Source organism: Heterodontus francisci, unplaced genomic scaffold (genome assembly GCF_036365525.1).
Source record: "Heterodontus francisci isolate sHetFra1 unplaced genomic scaffold, sHetFra1.hap1 HAP1_SCAFFOLD_1587, whole genome shotgun sequence".
Classification (NCBI taxonomy): Eukaryota; Metazoa; Chordata; class Chondrichthyes; order Heterodontiformes; family Heterodontidae; genus Heterodontus; species Heterodontus francisci.
In genome coordinates this window covers 28,386-47,245 of record NW_027140107.1, presented here as the reverse complement: position 1 = coordinate 47,245, position 18,860 = coordinate 28,386, and the positions used below count along the sequence as shown (strand labels likewise).

The 18,860-nt window shown below is 45.9% G+C and overlaps 1 protein-coding gene across 1 annotated transcript; it reads left to right on the top strand.

The window, feature by feature from the left end:
• The first annotated feature begins 479 nt into the window (after positions 1–479).
• On the top strand, positions 480–16,767 carry LOC137358802 (uncharacterized). The gene is made up of 5 exons (XM_068025048.1): positions 480–571; positions 718–777; positions 3,189–3,252; positions 14,698–14,788; positions 15,809–16,767. Exons 3-5 carry the CDS (start codon positions 3,244–3,246, stop codon positions 16,405–16,407), a joined length of 699 nt encoding a protein of 232 aa, XP_067881149.1. The 5' UTR covers positions 480–571; positions 718–777; positions 3,189–3,243; the 3' UTR covers positions 16,408–16,767.
• The last annotated feature ends 2,093 nt before the right edge of the window (positions 16,768–18,860 follow it).

The window sequence follows — 18,860 nt, the reverse complement described above, 5'->3', positions numbered from 1 at the left end:
ACTATTGACCCAGATGCCAAAACAATAAAGGCACCAACTGTCTTTATCTGAATGCATGTAGCTTTGTAACAATTTGGGTGAATTGATGCCACTAATAGAAATAAATGGGTATGATGTGATGGCCATTACAGAGACATGGTGGCAAAGTGACTAAGGCTGGGACCTGAACGTTGAAGGGTATTTTACATTTCAGAAGGATAGGAAGAAAGGAAAAGGAGGTGGGGTAGCTCTGTTAATAAAGGATGAGATCAGTGCAGTAGTGAGAAATGACCTTGGCTCAGAAGATCAAGATGTAGAATCAGATTGGGTGAAGATCAGAAATAGCAAAGGAAACAAGTCACTGGTGGGAGTAGTTTATAGCCCCCCTAACAGTAGCTACACTGTAGGACAAAGTATAAATCAAGAAATAATGGGGCCTTGTAAGAAAAGCACTGCAATAATCATGGGTGATTTTGATCTTCATATAGAATGGAAAAATTAAATTGGCAAAGGTAGCCTTGAGGATGAGTTGATAGACTGTATTTGGGACAGTTTCTTGGAAAAATATGTTGTAGAACCAACCAGGAAGCAGGTAATGTGTAAGAGACAGGATTAATAAATTACGTAATAGTAAAGGATCCTCTAGGCAAGAGTGATCATAATATGATAGAATTTCACTTTCAGTTTAAGGGTGAGAAACTCGGGACTGAAACTAGTGTCTTAAATTTTTTTAAAAAGGCAATTACAAAGGTATGAAGATAGAGTTGGCTAAAGTGCACTTGGAAAATAGGCTAACAGGTAAGATGGTTTTTAAGCAGTGGCAGACATTTTAAGAAAGTATTTCATAACTCTCAACATGGATATAGTGCATTGAGAAAGAAAGGCTATGTGAAGGATGCACCATCCATGGCTAACTAAGGAAGTTAAGAATAGTATCAGATTGAAAGAAAAGGTGTACAATGCTGCAAAGGTTAGTGATAGGCCAGAAAACTGGGAAAATTTTAGAAACTAACCAAAAATTATCTTTCAAAAAAGAGGGAGAAAATAGATTGAGAGAAAACTAGCAAGAAATATAAGAACAGACAGTAAAAGCTTCTACAAATATATAAAAAGGAAAAGAGTAGCTAAAGTCAGCATTGGTCCCTTACAGGGTGAGACTGAGGAATTAATAATGGGAAACGAGAAAAAGGCAGAGGCTTTAAACAAATATTTTGTATCAGTCTTCACAATAGAAGACCCAAAAAGCATCCCAATAATTGTAGACAATCAGGGGGCAAAAGGGAGGGAGGAATTTAAAACAATCACTATCACTAAAGAAAAAGTACTAGGCAAGCTTATGGGACTAAAGCCTGAAAAGTCATGGTGTCATAAAGGCACAGAAGAAAGCCATTCAGCCCATCAAGTCCATGCCGACTCTCTGCAGAGCAATCCAACCAGTCCCATTCCCTGGCTCTATCCCTGTAGTCAGTAAGTTTACTTCCCTCAAGCGCCCATCAGAACATAAGAAATAGGAGCAGGAGTAGACCACACGGTCCCTTGAGCCTGCTCCGCCATTCAATATGGTCAGGGCTGATCTTAGGCTTCACTTAAGATCCACTTTTCCGCCTGCTCGCCATACCCCTCGATTCCCTGAGAGACTAAAAATCTATCTATCCCAGCCTTAAATGTATTCAATGATGGAGCATCCACAACCCTCTGGTAGAGAATTCCAAAGATTAACAAACCTTTGAGTGAAGAAATTTCTCCTCATCTCAGTCCTAAATGATCAGCCCCTTATCCTGAAACTGTGCCCCCGTTTTCATGATTGCCCAGCCTGGGGGAAACAATCTCTCAGTGCCTACTTTGTCCAGCCCCTTCAGAATCTTGTATGTTTCAATGATGTCACCTCTTATTCTTCTGAACTCCAGAGAATATAGACCCAATTTACTCCGCCTCTCATTATAGGACAATCCCCTCATCCCAGGGACCAATCTAGTAAATCTTCGCTGTGCCACTTCCAATGCAAGAATATTCTTCCTTAAATATGGAGACCAAAACTGCACACAGTATTCCAGATGTGGTCTCACCAAAGCCCCGTACAATTGTAGTAAGACCTCTTTAGTCTTGTACTTCAATCCCCTTGCAATAAAGGCCAACAGTATGATCACATGGACGAGAACACCCAGATCCCTCCGCATTATTCTGCATTTCTCCATTTAAATAATATTTTGCTTTTTTTTTGCACCAAAGTAGGTAACCTCACATTTTCCCACATTATGCTCCATCTGCCAAGTTTTGTCATTTATCGTTTTGCTCTCTTTAATTAAGGAGGGATATACCTACATTGGTGGCAATTCAGAGAAGGCTCACTAGGTTGATTCCTGGGATTGAAGGGATTGTCTTATGTTGAGAAGGTTGGGTCTATACTTATTGGGGTTGAGAAGAATGAGAGATGATATAATTGAAACAGATTCTCAGGGGGCTTGATAGGGTAGATGCTGAGAGGATGTTTCCCCTCATGGGTGAATCCTAGAACTAGGAAATATATTTTTAGAATAATAGGTTTCCCATTTAAGATAGAGATGAGGATGAATTTCTTCTCTTAGGGTTGTGAATCTTTGGAATTCTCTACCCCAGAGAGCAGTGGAGGCTGGGTCATTGAATATATTTACGGCTGATTTAGACAGATTTTTCAACTACGAGGGAGTAAAGGGTTATGTGGGGCAGGCAGGAAAGGAGTTGAGGCCAAGATCAGATCAGCCATGATCTTTATTGAATGGCAGAGCAGACTTGAGGGGCTGAATGGCCCATTCTGGCACCTATTTCTTAGGTTCTTATGTTTTAACTCTGAAGCGGCACACTCACTCAGAGCCTTGGCCCAGACTGGTATCTCTGCTGCTGTCAGACGTATGGGTGAACCGAGCACTGGCTCAATCTAGGCTCTGCCTCCTGCAGGCCAACCCTGTCTTTGGCCCTGGTATAACTGTCAATCAAAGCACTGCTTTGTGAATGAAATGATACAATTCAATGATCCCCAACAAATAGTTACATCAAGGAATTCCCGAGCTGTGCGCTGACTCTAACTTTACAACAATAACAAAATGTCTCACCGACCCTTTCAGTGAGATTTCACACTTGACCAACATTTTAGTGACAGTGCTGAGTTAACAGGCATCGCTGAGAGCACAGACCTAATGGAATTAAACAGTGCGTCTATTCTTTCGCTACAGGTGCCCAGGCTGATTGCTGGTCTGAGAAGGTGCCAGAGGTTTTCTGGATATTTTGATGGAGGAGGTGAGTGATGCATGTGGGAATCACTGTTGTTCCTGGCTCTCTCTACCCATCTCCTGGCACTATTGTATACTGCTTTTCTATTCTTCCTGCCAAACTGGACAACCTCACATTTTCCCACATTATGCCCCGTCTGCCAAATTTTTGCCCACTCACTTAACCTATCTATATCCCTTTGCATACTTTTTGTATCCTCACAACTTGCTTTCCTACTTATCTTCATATCGTCAGCAAATTTAGCTACAATTTAGTTGGTCCCTTCATCCAAGTGATTAATGTAGATCATAAATAGTTAAGGCCCCAGCACTGATCCCTGTGGCACTCCACTGGTTACTGTTTGCCATCCTGAAAATGACTCATTTATCCCCACTCTCAGTTTTCTGTTAGTTAGCCAGTCCTCTGTTAATGCTAATATATCACCCTCAACACCATGCGCTCTTTGTGTTTTTTTTATTCATTCATGGGCTGTGGGCGTCACTGGCTATGCCAGCATTTATTGCCCATTCCTAATTGCCCTTGAGAAGGTGGTGGTGAGCTGCCTTCTTGAACCGCTGCAGTCCATGTGAGGTAGGTACACCCACAGTGCTGTTAGGAAGGGAGTTCCAGGATTTTGATCCAGCGACAGTGAAGGAACGGCGATATACTTCCAAGTCAGGATGGTGGGGAACTTGCAGGTGGTGATGTTCCCATGCATCTGCTGCTCTTCTCCTTCGAGGTGGTAGAGGTCGCGGGTTTGGAAGGGGCTGTTGAAGGAGCCTTGGTGCGTTGCTGCAGTGCATCTTGTAGATGGTACACACTGCTGCCACTGTGCGTCGGTGGTGGAGGGAGTGAATGTTTGTGGATGGGGTGCCAATCAAGCGGGCTGCTTTGTCCTGGATGGTGTCGAGCTTCTTGAGTGTTGGAGCTGCATCCATCCAGGCAAGTGGAGAGTATTCCATCGCACTCCTGACTTGTGCCTTGTAGATGGTGGACAGGCTTTGGGGAGTCAGGAGGTGAGTTACTCGCCGCAGGATTCCTAGCTTCTGTCCTGCTCTTGTAGCCACAGTATTTATATGGCTACTCCAGTTCAGTTTCTGGTCAAACGGTAATCACTAGGATGTTGATAGTAGGGGATTCAGCGATGGTAATGCCATTGAATGTCAAGGGGAGATGGTCATTGCCTGGCACTTGTGTGGTGCAAATGTTACTTGCCACTTATCAGCCCAAGCATGGATATTGTCCAAGTCTTGCTGCATTTCTACACGTACTGCTTCAGTATTTGAGGAGTCGCGAATGGCGCTGAACCTTGTGCAATCATCAGCGAACATCCCCACTTCTGACCTTATGATGAAGCAGCTGAAGATGGTTGGGCCAGGACACTACCCTGAGGAACTCCTGCAGTGATGTCCTGGAGCTGAGATGATTGACCTCCAACAACCACAACCTTCTTCCTTTGTGCTAGGTATGACTCCAACCAGCAGAGGGTTTTCCCCCGATTCCCATTGACTCCAGTTTTGCTAGGGCTCCTTGATGCCATACTCGGTCAAATGCTGCCTTGATGTCAAGGGCAGTCACTCTCACCTCACCTCTTGAGTTCAGGTCTTTTGTCCATGTTTGGACCAAGGCTGTAATGAGGTCAGGAGCTGATTGGCCCTGGCAGAACCCAAACTGAGCATCACTGAGCAGGTTATTGCTAAGCAAGTGCCGCTTGATGGCACTGTTGATGACACCTTCCATCACTATACTGATGATTAGACTGAGAGTAGGCTGATGGGGCGGTAATTGGCCGGGTTGGACTTGTCCTGCTTTTTGTGTACAGGACAGACCTGGGCAATTTTCCACATTGCCGGGTAGATGCCAGTGTTGTACCTATACTGGAACAGCTTGGCTAGGGGTGAGGCAAATTCTGGAGCGCAGGTCTTCAGTACTATTGCCGGAATATTGTCAGGACCCATAGCTTTTGCAGTATCCAGTACCTTCAGTCGTTTCTTGATATCACGCGGAGTGAATTGAATTGGCTGAAGTCTGGCATCTGTAATGCTGGGGACTTCAGGAGGGGGCCGAGACGGATCATCAACTCGGCACTTCTGGCTGAAGATTGTTGCAAATGCTTCAGCCTTATCTTTTGCACTGATGTGCTGAGCTCCCCCATCATTGAGGATGGGGATATTTGTGGAGCCACTTCCTCCAGTTAGTTGTTTAATTGTCCACCACCATTCACGACTGGATGTGGCCAGACTGCAGAGCTTAGATCTGATCCGTTGGTTATGGGATCGCATAGCTCTGTCTATTGCATGCTGTTTTTGCAGTTTGGCATGCAAGTAGTCCTGGGTTGTAGCTTCACCAGGTTGAAGCCTCATTTTGAGGTATGCCTGGTGCTGCTCCTGGCATGCCCTCCTGCACTCTTCATTGAACCAGGGTTGGTCTCCTGGCTTGATGGTAATGGTAGAGTGGGGAATATGCCAGGCCATGAGGTTGCAGATTGTGGATGAGTACAATTCTGCTGCTGCTGATGGCCCACAGCGCCTCATGGATGCCCAGTTTTGCATTACCAAATCTGTTCAAAATCTATCCCATTTAGCATGGTGATAGTGCCACACAACACAATGGACGGTATCCTCAATGTGAAGGCGGGACTTCGTCTCCACAAGGACTGTGCGCTGGTCACTTCTACCAATACAGTCATGGACAGAAGCATCTGCGGCAGGCAGATTGGTGAGGACAAGGTCAAGTATGTTTTTCCCTCGTGTTGGTTCCCCCACCACCTGCCGCAGACCCAGTTTAGCAGCTATGTCCTTTAGGACTCAGCCAGCTCGGTCAGTAGTGGTGCTACCGAGCCTCTCTTGGTGATGGGCGTTGAACTCCGCCACCCAGAGTACATTTTGTGCCCTTGCCACCCTCAGTGCTTCCTCCAAATGGTGTTCAACATGGAGGAGTACTGACTCATCAGCTGAGGGAGGGCGGTAGGTGGTAATCAGTAGGAGGTTACCTTGACCATGTTTGATCTGGTGCCATGAGACTTCATGGGGTCTGGAGTCGATGTTGAGGACTCCCAGGGCAACTCCATCCCTACTGTATGCCACTGTTCCACCACCTCTGCGGGTCTGTCCTGCCGGTGGAACAGGACATACCCAGGGATAGTGAATGCAGTGTCTGGGACATTGTAAGGTATGATTCCGTGAGTATGACTATGTCAGGCTTTTGCTTGACTAGTCTGTGGGACAGCTGTCCCAACTTTGGCACAAGACCCCAGATGTTAGTAAGGAGGACTTTGCAGGGTCGACAGGGCTGGGTTTGCCCTTGTCGTTTCCGGTGCCTAGGTCGATGCCGGGTGGTCTGTCCAGTTTCGTTTCATTTTCATTGACTTTGTAGCGGTTAGTTACAACTGAGTGGCTTGCTAGGCCATTTCAGAGGGCATGTAAGAGTTAACCACATTGCTGTGGGTCTGGAGTCGCATGTAGGCCAGACCAGGTAAGGACAGCAGATTTCCTTCCCTCAAGGACATTAGTGAACTAGATGGGTTTTTACAACAATCGACATTGGTTTCATGGCCATCATTGGACTAGCTTTTAATTTCAGCTTTATTAATTAAATTCAAATTCCACCTTCTGCTGTGGTGGGGTTTGAACCCATGTCTCCAGATCTCTGGGTTGCTAGTCCAGTGATAATACCACTACGCCACCGCCTCCCCGTAGTAACTTTTTATGTGGCACCTTATCGAATACCTTTGGGAAATCCAAATACACTACATCTACTGGTTCCCCTTTATCCACCCTGTTTGTTACATCCTCAAAGAGCTCGAATAAATTTGTCAAAGATGATTTCCCTTTCATAAAACCATGTTGACTCTGCCTGATTGCACAGTGATTTTCTAAATGTCCTGCTACAATCACTTTAATAATGGATTCTCGCATTTTCTCAACGACATACATTCAGCTAATTGGCCTGTAGTTTCCAGCTTTCTGTCTCCCTCCTATTTTGAACAGAGGTGTTACATTTGTGGTTTTCCAATCTGCTGGGACCTTTTCAGAATCTCAGGAATTTTGGAAGATTACAACCAATGTACCCACTATCTCTGCAGCCACTTCCTTTAAGACCGTAGGATGCAGGCCATCAGGTCCAGGGGACTTGTCAGCCTTTAGTTCCATTAGTTTTCCCATTACTTTTTCTTTAGCGATAGTTATTGTTTTAAGTTTCCTCCTCCCTTTTGCCGCCCGATTTTCTACTCTTCTTGGGATGCTTTTTGGGTCTTCTATTGTGAAGACTGATACAAAATACTTGTTTAAAGCCTCTGCCATTTTCTCGTTTCCCATTATTAATTCCTCAGTCTCACCCTGTAAGGGACCAATGCTGACTTTAGCTACTCTTTCCCTTTTTATATATTTGTAGAAGTTTTTACTGTCTGCTTTTATATTTCTTGCTAGTTTTCTCTCACTCCAATTTCTCCCTCTTTTTTTTTAAGTTATCCTTTGCTGGTTTCTAAAATTTTCCCAATCTTCTGTCCTACCGCTAATCTTTGCAGCATTGTATTCCTTTTCTTTCAATCTAATATCACCCTTAACTCCCTTAGTTAGCTACAGATGATGCATCCTTCAGGTAGAGTCTTTCTTCATCAATGGAATCTATTTTTGTTGAGAGTTATGAAATATCTCCTTAAATGTCTGCTACTGCTTCTCTACTGGTCTTGCCTTTCAACCTATTTTCCCAGTTCACTTTCTCCAGCTCTATCTTCATAGCCTTGTAATTGCCTTTATTTAAGTTTAATACACTAATTATGGATCCACATTTTTCACATTCAGACTGAGTCTGAAATTCTATCATGTTATGATCACTCCTGCCTAGAGGATCCTTTACTATGAGGACTTTAATTCTGTCTCATTACACATTATCAGGTCCAAAATAGCCTGGTCCCTGCTAGGTTCTAGAATGTATTGTTTTAAGAAATTATTCCAAATACACTTTATGAACTCATCCTCCAGGCTACCTTTGCCAATTTGATTTACCAAGCGACGTGTAGATTACAGTCACCCACGATTATTGCCGTACGTCTCCTGCAAGCCCCCAATATTTCTTGATATATAAAAGCAAAATACTGCGGATGCTGGAAATCTGAAACAAAAACAAGAAATGCTGGAATCACTCAGCAGGTCTGGCAGCATCTTCGGAACTCGGGTCACTGACCCGAAACGTTAACTCTGCTTCTCTTTCCACAGATGCTGCCAGACCTGCTGAGTGATTCCAGCATTTCTTGTTTTTGTTTCTTGATATATATTCTGTCGTACTTTGTAGTTACTGTTCGGGGGCCTATAAACTACTCCCACCAGTGACTTATTTCCTTTGCTGTTTTGTATCTCCACCCAAACTGATTCTACATCTTGATCTTCTGAATCAAGATCATTTCTCACTACTGTACTGATCTCATCCTTCGTTAACAGAGCTACCTCACCTCCTCTTCCTTTCCTGCTGTCCTTCTGAAATGTCAAATACTCTTCAATGTTCAGGTCCCAGCCTTGGTCACATTGCGACCACGTCTCTGTAATGGCCATCATATAAAAACATAAGAAATAGGAACAGGAGTAGGCCATTCAGTCCCTCAAGCCTGCCCCGCCATTCAATAAGATTATGGCTGATCTGTCCCAAAGAACAAAGAAAATTACAGCACAGGAACAGGCCCTTCGGCCCTCCAAGCCTGCGCCGATCCAGATCCTCTATCTAAACATGTCACCTATTTTCTAAGGGTCTGTATCTCTTTGCTTCCTGCCCATTCATGTATCTGTCTAGATACATCTTAAAAGACGCCATCGTGCCCGCGTCTACCACCTCCGCTGGCAACGCGTTCCAGGCACCCACCACCCTCTGTGTAAAGAACTTTCCACGCATATCCCCCCTAAACTTTTCCCCTTTCACTTTGAACTCGTGACCCCTAGTAATTGAATCCCCCACTCTGGGGAAAAAGCTTCTTGCTATCCAACCTGTCTATACCTCTCATGATTTTGTACACCTCAATCAGGTGCCCCCTCAACCTCCGTCTTTCTAATGAAAATAATCCTAATCTACTCAACCTCTTTTCATAGCTAGCGCCCTCCATACCAGGCAACATCCTGGTGAACCTCCTCTGCACCCTCTCCAAAGCATCCACATCCTTTTGGTAATGTGGCGACCAGAACTGCACGCAGTATTCCAAATGTGGCCGAACCAAAGTCCTATACAACTGTAACATGACCTGCCAACTCTTGTACTCAATGCCCCGTCCGATGAAGGAAAGCATGCCGTATGTCTTCTTGACCACTCTATTGACCTGCGTTGCCACCTTCAGGGAACAATGGACCTGAACACCCAAATCTCTCTGTACATCAATTTTCCCCAGGACTTTTCCATTTACTGTATAGTTCACTCTTGAATTGGATCTTCCAAAATGCATCACCTCGCATTTGCCCTGATTGAACTCCATCTGCCATTTCTCTGCCCAACTCTCCAGTCTATCTATATTCTGCTGTATTCTCTGACAGTCCCCTTCACTATCTGCTACTCCACCAATCTTAGTGTCGTCTGCAAATTTGCTAATCAGACCACCTGTACTTTCCTCCAAATCATTTATGTATATCACAAACAACAGTGGTCCCAGCACGGATCCCTGTGGAACACCACTGGTCACACATCTCCATTTTGAGAAACTCCCTTCCACTGCTACTCTCTGTCTCCTGTTGCCCAGCCAGTTCTTTATCAATCTAGCTAGTACACCTTGGACCCCATGCACCTTCACTTTCTCCATCAGCCTACCATGGGGAACCTTATCAAACGCCTTACTGAAGTCCATGTATATGACATCTACAGCCCTTCCCTCATCAATCAACTTTGTCACTTCCTCAAAGAATTCTATTAAGTTGGTAAGACATGACCTTCCCTGCACAAAACCATGTTGCCTATCACTGATAAGCCCATTTTCTTCCAAATGGGAATAGATCCTATCCCCCAGTATCTTCTCCAGCAGCTTCCCTACCACTGACGTCAGGCTCACCGGTCTATAATTACCTGGATTATCCCTGCTACCCTTCTTAAACAAGGGGACAACATTAGCAATTCTCCAGTCCTCCGGGACCTCACCCGTGTTTAAGGATGCTGCAAAGATATCTGTTAAGGCCCCAGCTATTTCCTGTCTCGCTTCCCTCATTAACCTGGGATAGATCCCATCCGGACCTGGGGACTTGTCCACCTTAATGCCTTTTATAATACCCAACACTTCCTCCCTCCTTATGCTGACTTGACCGAGAGTAATCAAACATCTGTTCCTAACCTCAACATCCTTCATGTCCCTCTCCTCGGTGAATACCGATGCAAAGTACTCGTTTAGAATCTCACCCATTTTCTCTGACTCCACGCATAACTTTCCTCCTTTGTCCTTGAGTGGGCCAATCCTCAGCTCCTCTTTCAGGCCTGCTCCGCATAACCTTCGACTCCCCAAGATTTCAAAAATCTATCTACCTCCTCCTTAAATACATTTAGTGACCTAGCCTCCACAACTCTGAGGCAGATAATTCCAGAGATTCACCACCCTCTGAGAGAAGAAATTCCTTTGCATCTCGGTTTTAAATGTGTGCCCCCTTATTCTGTAACTATGTCCCCTAGTTCGAGATTCCCCCACTAGCAGAAACATCTTCTCAACATCTACCCTGTCAAGCCCCCTTAAAATATTATGTTTCTATAAGATCACCCCTCATTCTTCTAAACTCCAATGAATAAAGGCCTAACCTGGTTTGCCATTCTTGATAAGACAACCCCTTCATCCCAGGAATCAGCCTAGTGAACCTTTTCTGAACTGCTTCCAATGCTAGTATATCCTTCCTTAAATGCGGGGACCAAAACTGTATGCAGTACTCCAGGTGTGGCCTCACCAACACCCTGTACAGTTGTAACAAGACTTCCCTATTTTTAAACTCTAACCCCCGAGCAATAAAGGCCAAAATTCCATTTGCCTTCCGAATTACTTGCTGCACCTGCATGCTAACGTTTCATGTATAAGAACATCCAGATCCCTCTGTACTGCAGTATTTTGTAGTCTTTCTCCATCTAAATAATAATCTGCCTTTTTATTCTTTCTACCAAAGTGGATGACCTCACACTTTCCCACATTGAGCTCCATCTGCCAAGTTTTTGCCCACTCACTTAACCTATCTATATCCCTTTGCAGATTCTTTGTGTCCTCATCACAACATGCCTTCTCACCTATTTTTGTATCATCGGCAAATTTGGATACACTACACCCTGTCCCTTCCTCTAAGTCATTAATATAGATAGTAAATAGTTGAGGCCCTCAGACCGATCCTTGTGGCACCCCATGAGTGACGGCTTTCCAACCTGAAAAAGACCCATTGATCCTGACTCTCTGCCTTCTGTGTGTTAGTCAATCCTCAATCCATGCCAACACATTACCCCAATAGCCTGAGCTCTTATTTTGTGCAATAACCTTTTATGTGGCACCTTATCAAACACCTTCTGAAAAATCAAAATACACTACATCTACCAGTTCCCCTTCATCCACTCTGCTTGTTTTATCCTCAAAGAACTCTAACAAATTTGTCAAACATGATTTCCATTTCATAAAACCATGTTGACTCTATTTGATTGCATTATGTTTTTCTAAATATCCTGCTATTTCTTCCTTAATAATTGACTCTAGCATTTTCCCAATGACAGATGTTAAGCTAACTGGTCTATAGTTTCCTGCTTTTTGTCTTGCTCCTTTCTTGAATAGGGGCATCACATTAGCGGTTTTCCAATCCGCTGGTACCCTACCGGAATCCAGTGAGTTCTGGTATATTATGACCAATGCCTCCACTTCTTTTAAAACCCTTGGATGCAGGCCATCAGGTCCTGGCGACTTGTCTGCCTTTAGTCCCAAGAGCTTGTCAAGCACCTTTTCCCTCATGATAGAGATTGTTACAAGTTCCTCCCTCCCATTTACACCTTGCTCATCTATTATTGTTGGGATGTTTATAGTGTCCTCCACCATGAAGACTGATGCAAAATATTGGTTTAAATTATCTGCCATTTCCCTGTTCCCTATTATTAATTCCCCAGTCGCATCCTCTAAGGGTTCCACAATTACTTTAGCTACTCTCTTCCTTTTTATATACCTGTAAAAGCCCTTACTGTTTGTTTTTATATTTCTTGCCAATTTACTCTCAATTAATTTTCTTCCTCTTTATTAGTTTTTTCGTCAGCCACTGCTGGTTTGTAAAAATTCCCAATCCTCTGGCCTACCACTCGTTTTCGCCACTTTGCACGCCTTTGTTTTTGATTTGATACTCTCCTTAACTTCCTTTGTTATCCACGGGTGTTCACCGTTCTCATCGGGTCCTTCCTTCTGACTGGAATAAATGTTTGCTGAGTGTTAAGAAATATCTGCTTAAAAGTCTGCCACTACTCATCTACTGACTTTCCCTTTAGTCTATTTTCCCAGCCTGCTTTAGACAACTCTTTCTTCATACCTCTGCAATTGCCCTTGTTTAAGTTGAAGACACTGGTTTGAGACCCGAGTTACTCACCTTCAAACTGAATTTGAAATTCTACCATGTTCTGATCGCTTTCCCCTAAAGGATCCTTAACTACGAGATCTTTTCTTAATCCAACCTCATTACACAATACCTAATCTAAAACAGCCTGTTCCCGGGTAGGTTTTGCAAAGTATTGTTCTAAGAAACAATCCCTGATGCACTCTACAAACTCGTCTTCCATGCTACCCTTGCCAATTTGATTTGTCCGGTCTATATGCAGATTAAAATCACCCATGATAATTGCAGTGCCTTTCTTACACACCTCCATCATTTCCTGATTAATATTTTGTCCTACAGAGAGGCAACTCTTCGGGGGCCTATAGACCACTCCCACCGAGATTTCTTTCCCTGGCTATTCCTTATTTCCACCCAAACTGATTCTACATCACGATCTATTACACCTATATCATTACTCACGACTGCATGATCCTTTCCTTGAATAACAAAGCTAGCCTACCTCCTTTTCCTTTCCGCTTATTCTTCCGGAACGTCAAATATCCTTGAACATTAAAATTCCAGCCCTGGTTGTCCTGCAACCACGTCTCAGTGATAGCTATCAAATCATATTCATTTATTTCTATCGATGCTGTCAGCTCATCTATCTTGTAACAAATGCTACGTGCATTCAGATAAAGAGCCTTAAGTTTTGTCTTTTTACCATTTTTACCTACTCTGGTTCTAATTTCTGCTGTACTCTTATGCTCGTCTTCTTTGTCCCTTCCTGTCACACTCTGATTAATGTATGTCTCTTCACTACCCTGCACCTCTGCTCTCTCATTACTTTTCGACTTTTTAAACTTCCCTTCAATTGAACACTCGCCCCCACTATTTAGTTTAAAGCCTCATCTACAACCCTAGTTATACCATTCACCGGAACACGGAACATTTATTTCCATTAGTATTATCAATTCATCCATCTTGTTACAAATGCTGCATGCATTCAGATAAAGAGCCTTTAATTCTGTCCTTTTACCATTTTTCCCTACTCTGACCTTATTTACTGTGCACTCTTATTTTTGTACACCCTGTCCCTTCCTGTCACACTCTGGTTGTCATTACCCGTATCACTACCCTGCACTATTTCCTTGTCCTTTCTCTTTAACTTTCCAGATTTCCCCTCCCATTAACCCCCCCCCCCTCCCTTTAGTTTAAAGCCCCCTCTGTTTCCCTAGTTATACGATTCGCCAAGACACTGGTCCCAGTGTGGTTCAGGTGAAGGCCATCCCGACGGTACAGATCCCTCTTTCCCCAGTACTGGTGACAGTTTCCCATGTATTGAAACCCACTTCTCCCACACCAATCTTTGGCATCCCATCGCGATGGGTGCGATATGAACTCAGCCAATCCTTGGATATAATATCTTGTGTATATAATGCAGCTTGTGTGATTGAGACTCCTTTATCTCCCAGTAATCTGATTGTTCTAAGGTCACAACAGACAGATTATGATCACTGTTACTTATTGCACAGGTTGAAGTCTGTTGTGATGTTATACCTCTGACGTTACACATTCACGACTCCATACTGACCACTTCCTGTGGTGAAATGGCTTAGACCTTTTGCCCAGGACCTGGGTTAATATCCATCCTAGACTGATGGGAGGAAATCTCCCAAGCCAGTAATGGTCCTTTGTGAAATGAGTTTGCACAGTCTCAGTCTGCTGCCCATAGGCATGGGTCTGCATCATAAACCTGCCCCACATTTGCATTGTGTTCAGGGGGGAGCTTTACCTTGCATATCTGAATGGAGACAGGGAAGCAATAAGGTGTTTGTGTGTCTCGTTGTCGCCGGCTCTCCTGGGCCCAGCACAGGTTGGTGGGAGTAACCCAGGTGAGCAGTCTCTCCTCCCAGCTCTGCTCTCTGCTTGTTACTCGTTGCTCATGGCTTGGTTCTCTAAAGCTTTCTGTCTATTACAGGACCTCGACAGGACCATCCAGGAGGAGCTGGATTGGGGTGTCCAGCAGCTGCAGACTGGACTCTTCCAGCTCAAGCTTTCACCACAACAAGGTAAGCAGTCTGGGCTGTGTGTAGTGGATGGTGAGAGGGCCTGGTCGCTGACACCGCAAGAGCAGGTCCCATTCAGGGGATCTGTTACTGCTCACTTACCTACCCGCCCTCTCCCATTAAACTTTGACCCTGGCACGATTCTGGATATTTGCCTCTTGTGTGAGATCTGTGCTGAAATCCCATGAAGTCTGAGCAGGTAAACAGTATGATACGGGATGGAGGAGATCAAATCTTTATAACATTATGTGTTGCTGTTGCCTGTTGTATGTGGTTGTTGACAATCATTTTAGTGTTGGATTTTCTGACTCAAATGCAGTGGAAGAGATCAGGGAGACTCTGCAGTGTAGGAATGTGCCGACAATGCAAAAGAGACAGCTGATGAACCATGTGTTTGGTGATTACCAGAGTCAGATAGCGAAGGAATGGGAGACACTGCAGGAAGCAGGTACATGGTGAGAAATGAGGAATCTCCCAAAGATGGTGTGGCCATTGGGAAGGGCTCCACTGAGCTCCATCTCCGAGGGAATGGGTGAGGGACATAGTCAGCGAATGCGTGACTGCAAGCTCTCCCTGAGTGGTTGATGCCTGATCCTAGCGTGTCAGCATTCCAGATGGTCTGCAACTGCTCCTCGTGTTGTCCATCACACTCTCTCTCTGCATCCCAGTCTTTCCCTTTGGTACACTCTCTTTCCCTGTCTGTCGCACGCTGAGTTAGGAGCAAAGGTTAAGGGAATGGGTTTGTTCTTGAAAAACAGAATCTTCCAGGTGACCTAATGGAGTCTTTCAAAATATTGAATGGAATTGACCAAGCTCATTTAGAGAGGGGGAATATTCACACTGCTGGAGGGTTCAACCACAGGGTGGATTTTAATAAATGGGAAACTCAAGAAAATTATTTTGCAAAAAATGTATTCGACAAATTTACCTGGAAATAAGTTTTAAAGACCACTGAAAGTAGAGAGAGTGAGAAGCAGGATAAATGTGGCAATGTCTTATAGCTAAATTGTTTTTATTGATCAGCTCTGAACTCGACCCCAGCAGCAAGTCAGCAACACAATTCCATAGACTGTGTGCTCGGAGCACATGCTCCGGAGGGAATGAGCGATGATCCCGTTGAAACACATCCAGCTTGTGGCCTTTTGAACTCTAACCCCTCTGACTCCAGCAAACAGCAGCAGGCTGGAAGTAGTGACATTGTAACTGCAGCTTCTCATCAGAGTGTGGAAGAGGAGAGGCTGAAAGTCTTTACGGAGGCAGAGAGCCAAGAGTCTGATTTTAAGTTTAATTTTGCAAACTCTAAGACAGATGGTGAAGTGCAGCTGGGGAATTGTACAGGGCGACCTGTCCCTATAGTTCAGAGCATGGAAACAAAGGATGATCCCGTGCTGCAAAGCCCTCAAAAGGCCGAACAGGTCAGGCACAGTGAAAATACAGCTTCCAAACCCTCGCAGAAAAAGAAAAAGAAAATGCGAAGCAGTAAACACGTGGCTGAAGCTGTGAGAGGTGGAGACAGGCGGAGCGGGGAGAGCGATGGGAAAGAGAGGAACTCTGAAGCCCATGGAGTAGGACGCTGCCTGGTAAGGAAATCTGGGCAACTCCTGGGGAACACTAAGCTTTAACTAACCAAGAGCTGCAGGTTGCTGTGGGGAGAGACGCACATTCTGATTTCCAGGTTGCAAGTGTGTACTGAGTGATCAGATCAGTGAGTCCAACATGATCTGAGTCTAGTGCTTCATAGGTCAGAACCCACACTGCGTAAAACAGCTTCTGATCAGCAGGCATTCCCATTTTGATGTGAGAAATGTCAGTACAGTAGAGGCACTTCTCGACTAGTGTTCAGATGGAGTGATAGGAACAGTGTAGAGGGAGCTTTACACTGTATCTAACCCCGATTTTTTCCCTTTGTTTTAACCTGTTTTTTTATTACATTTTTTTTTCTTTTATTTTTATTTAAGGGGGCCTTTATTCCCCAGGCCCCCTTTATATGTATTTTAAATAAATAACTTTATTAAAAACAGATGAATAAAGCAAAGCTCAAAATGCCATTCTCTGCATCGATGATGCACTCCAGCCCCTGCAGTGCCCACCGCTCGCGGAAGGCCTTAAGCGTACAGGCGGACACCGCATGCTCCTTCTCCAGGGACACCCGGGCGCGAACGTAACCTCGGAAGTGGGGCAGGCAATCAGGGCAGTCAGAACCCCCGACAGCCCGCAGCCTGGACCTGTGAATTGCCACCTTGGTCAGACCCAGGTCACAAAATGTGGCCCGAGCCCAAATGCACGCACAGCCCCGAAAAGATATTCGTGATCCCCCCTGTCCAGCGCCTTCTCCTGATCGAGGGACAGAAAGGCGACCGACAGACCAGTCCCCTGGGAACGATGGATCGGGTCCCCTATGTTGTCCTGGATAGACCGGCCCAGGACCATGTAGGACTGGTCGGGGTGGATCATGCGGACCAGCACAGAGCCCAGGGGAGTAGACACAGCCTGGGCAAAGATTTTATAAGCCGTGCTGAGGAGGGAGACCGAAGGCCAGTTCTTAAGCAGGTGGAGATCGCCTCTCTTCGGCAGCAGAACGATGACCGCAGGGGCATTCCCCCAGGACCCGTGTGTAATCGCCCCCCCAGGACGTCCCAGAACGCCCTGAAGAACTCCATGGTCAGCCCGTCCAGCCCGGGGATTTTCCCCTGGAGAGCTGGTGGAGGGCACCGGTCGGCTCTGCCAACGTGAGCAGAGCCTCCGATCCTTTGGCACCCTCTGGGCTGACCTTCGGCATGTCCTCCCACAAAACTCTGCGCACATCCTCGCTGGACGGGTTCGGAGAGAACAATGCACTATAATAGGAATGGACCAGGAGGCCCATTCCCTCTGGATCCGTGATGGAGGATCCGCCATCAGCTCGACGAGCTGCTTACAGACCCCCCACCATTTTTCCAGCGAGTAGAGGAAGGGTGAGGCGAGGTCCAAATCTTCCAGGATCTGGATCCGCGACCTCACATACGCGCCTCGGGACCTTATGAGCTGCAGGTCCCTCAGCACCCCCTGCTTCTCTTTGTACGCCTGCCACAGGGCCGGGTCTGTGACGGCCTGACCGAGACGGTACGCCAAGTCGAGCACCTCTCTCTCCAGGCGCCCGATCTCGGCTTCCTGCCTCTTGGTCGACCCCTTCGCGTACTCCTGACAGAAGACACGGATGTGAACTTTGCCCACATCCCACCATAGCCTCAAGGAGGAGAAGCCCCCCTGCTTCCTTCTCCAGTCGGTCCAGAATCGCCAGAACGACTCCCGGAATTGCTCGTCCTCCAGCAGCCAGTTGTTAAAGTGCCAGTACACGGACTCTCACCTCCACCCACACCAGCTCCGAGCTCGGCACCAGCCGCATGGAGGCCACTGAAACGCAGGAGACATACGCCTGCGAAAAGTAGAGGCAGTCAATTCAGGACCCTCCTCCTCCAGGGGACGGCACTGAAGTCGGGATGGAGATTCCACCAGACTGATCAGAGCTGATCAGTTCCCTCAACTTCTCCACCGATGCTTAGCCATGCTGGGCACCGGAGCGATCCCCCACCTCGAGGGTACAGTTAAAATCCCCCCCCAAAGATGATGCACTCGCCGCTGTTGATAGAGCTCAAGAGAGCGGACACTTCTTTAAAGAAGCGCACTTTCAATGCAACACTCACAAAGTGGAGCGGCACACTACCCAGGCTAACGGCGAGGTGGAGCAAGCGGCCTGGCATAATCTCCCTGACCCCCAAGATAACCAGCTGAAAAGTTGGGGCCAACAAGATAGCCACCCCACTGGAAATAGGGGCGAGGTGACTCTGTAGACCCCACCGTGCCACTCCAGGAGCCAGGTGGCTTCCTCTCCCGGAATGGTGTGGGTTTCCTGCAGAAAGCTCACTGCATATCTCCCTTCCCTGAGGACTGAGAGATTGTGAAATCTGCGGAGAGACCCCCTGCTGCTGTTGATGTTGAGTATCTTCATGTCAAAAATACTTAGAAACCCGTCACCAACACCAGCACCTGGCCTTCCACTCCCCCAGCAACCCGTTGAGGAACGCTTTAAACTGGC